Consider the following 6,678-nt stretch of genomic DNA (forward strand, 5'->3'; position numbering starts at 1 on the left):
AGACAGGCGGTCGGCCAGGCGCGGGGGGCCGCGGTCCTGCCGCCCCTCCGCCCTCGCCTCCTGGGTCAGGTCTACCACGCCCCGAGGCCCAGCCACCTCTTCCCGCACCCGAGTATCCTTCTTGCCGAACAGTGGGGGCGGCTCCCCACCGCTGCCGCCGCTGCCCCGGCCAGCGCGCTCCTTGCTGGCCGCATCCCGCGCGGAGCTCTTGGCTGCTGCGGGGCCGCTGGGGGTCCTGGAGGACGCCGCGTGCGAGTGCAGGGCGCCTGGGGCCCCCGGGGCTGGCAGGTAGAAGCCATCTGCAGAGGAGAGAACGACAGGAGCCTTAACCCTCTACCGGCCTGTCACCCAGCTACCAGGGAGGCTGAGATCTGAGGATCACAGTCCGAGGCCAGCCGGGGCAGGAAAGTCCGTGAGACTCATCTCCACAATGAACCACCAAAAAGGTGGAAGTGGAGCCTTGAGTGAAAAGCTGGCTCAGTGGTAGAGCACTTGCCTCGCATGCATGAGGCCCTGGGTTTGATTCCTCAGCACCACATAAGCAAGGGGGAAAAAAGCCAGAAGTGGTGCTGTGGCTCAAGTGGTAGAGCGCTACCCTTGAGCTGAAGAGCTGAGGGACAGAGTAGGCCCAGAGTTCAGGCCCCACGACCGACAACAAAAAAAAACAAAAAACAAAATAAAACAAAACAAAGCTCAGTGCCCAGGCTCTCAGTTCAAGCCCCAGGGCTGGCACCATAAATAAATAAATTGGAGGCCCATCTGGGATGCTAGTGAGAACTCCCCTAGAAATCCCCCCACCATGCCTCCCCTCCCAACCCAGGCCACTGACCTTTCTGGGTATCGAAAATGCTGGGCTGGCCCAGCTGGCTGAGGAGGGGGCTCCCGCTGCTGGGAGGCTCCAGGTGGTTCAGGTGGAGGTAAGATGGGTACAGGCTGCTGGGCAGGTGCGCAAAGCCTGAGGAGAGAAGAGAGAGCCGGCTACAACTCGCACAAAAGCTTCCTTCCAGCGCTCTCCTTGGAGGTCAACTGTTATGGCTGTCAGGCCCCTAAAAGCAGGCCTTACGCAAGGGGGGGAGGGAGGGGTTGAATACCAGCTCCCAGGTCAGCACCTGCCAGGCTCTTGGCCCTGCCACTTGTGGCTGGACTCCAAGCGCAGGCAGCCCTCGGGAACTTGGGTTCAAATCTCCCAGGAAGAAAATCCCAATGGGTTCAACCTAGGAAAGGCTGGACACCTGCCAAGCCTGGCCAAGCCCAACCATGTCATTATAATTTTCACTTAATCTCAAAAGCAACTGGGCATGGTGGTGCAGACCTGTAATTCCAGCACTGGAGGCTGAGGCAGGAGAAGCAACCATTTGAGATCAGGCTGGACTAACCTACTGAGTGCTAGAAGTTTCAGAAAACAAAAACACAAAACCAAGCATGGTGAGGCATACCAGCAATGCTAGCTACTCGGGAGGCTGAGATGGGGGACGGTCATAATTTGAAGCCATGGAGGGAGGTGTTGTCACAAGACCCCAACTCAACTAAGCGTTGGATACCGTGCCGGCACCTGTCACCCCAGCTACACAAGAGACAGAGACCTCATTCAAAAATAACAACTAAAGCAAAGAGCTCAAGTGGTAAAGCTCTGAATTCTAACAAGTGGAAAGCTCTGGATTCAAATCCCAGTACTGTATAAATCAACAACAACAACAAAAAAAAAAAAAACAGAGGCTCAGAGAGAACAATCTGCCCAAAGTACCACACACAGGATAGCAGCCTGGCTTTGGCCAGCTTGGACCTGGGATTTGTGGTGGTCAATGTCACATCAGGTGATGAGGAGGGAGGGGGAGGGACATCTCAGGAGAACCCTAGTTCTGAGCAGAATCTGGAGGCCCTCTTCTCTGCTGTGTCCCCAGTCAGTCACTAGCTGCTTCTGAACACATGGCATACACATCACCCACATCACCACCACCACCACCACCACCACCACCACCACCACCACCACCACCACCACCACCTCACCCCCCACCCCTCCCCATAGCTGGCTGGAGCCCACACAAATGAATGCTGGGAACTTTCCCTCCCAGTGTCAACCCAGATGCTAAAAGGACCCCTCCCATACACTGATCGTGCTTAGAATGAGGGACACAAAATGAGGCCCATACAGGAGGAATGAGGGGCCCAAGGCTCCGCCACCAGCCAGAGACCTGGCCACTGAACACAGGCAGGGGCCTGGGCACCCAATAAAGGTCTTTCACGTCTTGCCTAGAACTGGGTCCTCCTGGAGATCCCTGAGGACTCGGCCCTTCCTCCCCCTCTTTCTAGCACCACCCCCTCCCCCCCAACATCACCTGATAAGACATTAACCACCACAAATCCAAGAGGCCAGCCTGGTGCTTAGTGTGTCATTTAATCACTGAGCAAGGGTTCAGAGGCAGGTCTGGGACACTAGGCTCTCATTCATGGCATTAGCACCTTGGCCTCTTAGTTCTTACAATGAGTGAGCTTAAGGCCACCCCGTTTCCCATCCCGGCCCCCAGCAGATCCACGCCAGTACCATGGTTTCTGGATTGTGTTTGTTTTTGCCAGTCTTGGGCTTGAAGTCAGGTCCTGGGCACACTGTCCCTAAGCTGATTTTGCTCAAGGCTAGCCCTCTGCCACTTGAGCCACAGAGCCACTTCTAGAGATAGATAGGTAGATAGACAGACAGACAGACAGATAGATTTTTTTATTTTATTTTATTTTTTGGTCAGTCATGGGGCTTGAACTCTGGGCCTGGGCACTGTCCCTCAGCTCTTCAGCTCAAGGCGAGCGCCCTACCTCTTGAGCTACAGCGCCACTTCTGGTTTTCTAGTGGTTTTTGGAGATCAGAATGTCACAGACTTTTCTGTCCGGGCTGGCTTTGAACCGTGGTCCTCAGATCTCAGCCTCCTGAATAGCTAGGATTACAGGAGTGAGCCACAGGCACCCAGCTAGATAGATTTGTATTTATTTATTTGGTGGGTCATGGGGCTTGAACTCTGGGCCTGGGCACTGTCCCTCAGCTCTTCAACTCAAGGTGTACTCTCTACCACTTGAGCCACATCACCACTTCTGGTTTTCTGGTGGTTTATTGTAGAGAAGAGTTTCATCACAGGCTGGGAAGGTGGCTCAGTGGTAGAGCGCTTGCCTTGCATGCATGAGGCCCTGGATTCAATTCCTCAGCACCACATAAGCAGGGAAAGCCAGAAGTGGTGCTGTGGCTCAAGTGGTAGAGTGCTAGCCTTGAGCTGAAGAGCTCAGAGACAGCATCCAAGCCCAGAGTTCAGGCCCCATGATCAGCAAAAAAAAAAAAGTTTCACCAACTTTTCCTGCCCAGACTGGCTTTGAACCGTGAACCTCAGATCTCAGCCTCCTGAGTAGCTAGGATTACAGGTGTGAGCCACCGGTGCCCAGCTGGCTTTCCCTATTTATGTGGCCCTGAGGACTTGAACCTAGGGCTTCATGAATGCTTAGACCAGCACTCTACTACTAAGCCACATTTCCAGCCCTCTGCTTGTTATTTGGATCACAGCATACACCAGGATTTGTGGACCAAACAGAAAAAGCAGTCTTCATGGGTGGCAACCCGGCCCCAGAGGGGCGGCCCATGTGCTTACACGGTCTGTCTGTCCCCTGTCCTGGCTGGCCGCGGCGTGGGGCTCAGGCAGGATGGAAGCTCAGAAACGCCACCACCATCCCTGGGCCTGTGTCCCCCCTGCGCAGAAGGCACACCTGGGTTCTGAGAAGTCAGGGCCTTTCCCCAAGTAACTGGGAAAGCCATAGCGTCGGGCCTAGCAAGGTCCCCCTGTCCCTAGATGCTGGGCCTCTGGCTGTTGCTTCCCAGGTTCAATGCAGTTGCACCAAGCGCCATGGCCACAGATTCAAGGCATGCTCAGTCTATCCCTGACCCCAGGAAAAAGCGGGGAAGGGCCTAGAGGCCCTCAGTCTTCACATGAGGCCTTGGTGGGACTATCATCAGCCAGGACATAGGGCGACTCCAGGAGGACTTGGGATCCCCAAATTTAAATCTCATCAGAACCCTCAGTTTTGAGCCTTCAGAGAGCTCGTTCTAGCAGCAAAGCCACAATGGTTTACGAATAATCACACCATTAAAATCTTCCATTCCCCATGGGCATGTGTGAGCCAACCCCTGGACAGATGCAGGACACAGCAGGGGAGGCAGAGGTGAGGGGTTATAAGCAGAGAACAGTTGGTGCAAAGGCCCTGGGGCCCAACAAGGAGAGAAGTGGCCACAGCTGGACCCAACTAGGCATAGCAAGAAGGATGACCGCAGATGTGGAGACAGCAGGGAAGGGGACTCAAAAACTACTAGGGACATAACATGGGGGACACCATTGGGGGACAATGGCCCAGCAGCCCTCAGCCCTGCCCGCAAGCTCCTTACCTTCATGGGCGTGGGTGGCCCACAGGTGCACCATGGAAAGGTTGCTGGGGGTGGGGGAGCGGAAGGAGAGGTCAGAGGGCAGGGACACTGGGCTCCCCTGGGATGAGGCCGAGGGCCCCATCCCGCTGGCCACAAAACTGCCCAAGAGGGCTTCACCTGCAGAGAAAAAGAGGGTGTCAGGTAGCCAACCAGGCCGCTGCCATCCGGGCCCACCACAACCCCAGGGCCCCAGAAAGACACCCAAGGGATGGGCATCACCTGCCCAACCAGCCCTGGGCCATGCCCCACCCAGGGCTTGGAGAAGCCTGGAGACCAAAGACGCAGCCACAGGGAGCTTGCCAGGTGAATCTCAGCCCCGAGCCTTCAGCACCCCCAAAGAGGCCTCCCCCCCCCACTGGCCTCAGAGTGGGGAGGGGAGGCCAGAGGTGGGGAAAGGGTTTGTGCTCTGAGCGTCACGGAGCTCTAGGGTGTGGAGGCAGGGTAGGGGACCCCCATCCACCACAGAATGACTTCTCATAGAAACCCACAGCATCCTTGCAAATGCACAGCCCTCTGAGTGCTCCGTTGGCCCTGTGCATCCATTTCTCAGATAGAGAAACTGAGGCCCAGAGCTGGGAAGAGCCAGAGACCACAGCCGGGGGTGGGGGCAGCTACTCATTGCATATCCAAGAATGCCCAAGCCATAAAGATGCAGGGGGGGGGTGTTGAGGGGCAAATCAGGAGCAAGTGAAGACAGACTGAAGGCTGGTCCGGGATGAGGGCACCCATGCCAGGACCAGCCTCCACACATCAGGGCCATTTATGAAGACCAAGTAGTGCTTCAAAGGACACCTTGCGCGAGCCTGCCACACACCTGACTTGGCCAGAAACATGAATAACAAGATGCCTCCCAGGGTCTCGCCCTACCCTAGCTCCAAATATTCACTCCTGCCCTACCCCACCAAGAGGAACCCTAGGCAAACTGGGGGAGGGGGAGGGGTCAGAGGCCAGAGAGAGGCTGGGGAGCTCTGGGGCAAAAGGCTTTCTTTACTGGGTCTCAAAATGCTTATCTGCCTCCTTTTGCGGGGCATGGTGGTACCTGCCTGTAATCCCAGCCCTCAGGCGGCTAAGGAAGGAGGATCCTAAATTTAAGGACAGCCCAGGCATGTAGCAAAAACTCTGTCTCAAGAAAGCCAGGAATTGGAAAGGAGAGTTTTTATAATTTGTTGCTGTTTGCTTTCTCTTTTGTCTTGTTTGTTCCTTTATCTGTCTTTAGAAGTATAAGGAGAGGCACAGAACTGAAGGGACAGGGGTGAATAAATGTAGCAGTGGCACACACTGGACACTATGTAGAAAATGAACTTTACAACTTATATGAGGGAATGGGGGGGCGCTGAGGGAGAGCTCCAGGCAAAAATGACATTGTCAAAAAGAAATGTACTCATTACCTGACTTAATTGTAACCCCTCTGTAGTTAACTTTGTTATGACAAAATAATAAAAAATAAAAGTCCAAACTAGAGCTGGAAAGGTGGCTCAGTGGTAGAGTGCTTGCTTTGCATGAATGAGGTCCTGGGTTCAATTCTTCAGCACCACATAAGGACAAAAAAAGCCAGAAGTGGCGCTGTGGCTAGAGCGCTAGCCTTGAGCTGAAGAGCTGAGGGACAGCGCCCAGGCCCAGAGTTCAGGCCCCATGACCGACAAAAAAAAAAGTCCAAACTAGCCGGGCGCTGGTGGCTCATGCCTGTAATCCTAGCTACTCAGGAGTAGCTCAGATCTGAGAATGGCCATTCAAAGCTAGCCGGGGCAGGAAAGTTCATGAGACTCTTAGCTCCAATTAACCACCAGAAAACTGGAAGTGGTGCTGTGGCTCAAGTGGTAGAGCATTAGCCTTGAGCTGAAGAGCTCAGGGATAGCATCCAGGCCAAGAGTTCAAGCCATATGACTGACCAAAAAAAAGTCCAAATAAGTACTGCAGGTGTGGTTCAAGTGATTGAGTGCCAGCCAGGAGTGTACGACCCTGAATTCAAACTCCAGCATATGTGCATGGGTGGGGTGTGTGTGTGTTTGTGTGTGTGTGTGTTCGTTCATTTGGGAATTGACATTTAACAATAAAAAAGACAGAAAAATAAACATAATGGTTCAGCCAGGCACCAGTGGCTCCAGCTGTAATCCCAGGTACTCAGGAATCTAAGATCTGAGGATCATGGTTCAAAGCCAGGCAGATATGAAAGTCCATGAGAACTTTCTCCAATTAACCACTGAGAAAGCTGTGGCTCAAGCCGAAAG

At 54.2% G+C, this 6,678-nt stretch overlaps 1 protein-coding gene across 1 annotated transcript in view; it reads right to left on the reverse strand.

Annotated features, from left to right (window-relative positions):
* Positions 1–6,678, reverse strand: part of Tnrc18 (trinucleotide repeat containing 18) — a 79,473-nt gene that overhangs the window by 52,652 nt on the left and 20,143 nt on the right. Inside the window, exons 2-4 of the mRNA XM_013023387.1 lie at positions 4,412–4,567; positions 830–955; positions 5–299 (exon numbers count right to left, since the gene is read on the reverse strand). Of these exons, the coding sequence (XP_012878841.1) occupies positions 5–299; positions 830–955; positions 4,412–4,567 (577 nt within the window). The remainder of the gene's footprint in view (positions 1–4; positions 300–829; positions 956–4,411; positions 4,568–6,678) is intronic.

Source organism: Dipodomys ordii, unplaced genomic scaffold (genome assembly GCF_000151885.1).
Source record: "Dipodomys ordii isolate 6190 unplaced genomic scaffold, Dord_2.0 Scaffold68, whole genome shotgun sequence".
Classification (NCBI taxonomy): Eukaryota; Metazoa; Chordata; class Mammalia; order Rodentia; family Heteromyidae; genus Dipodomys; species Dipodomys ordii.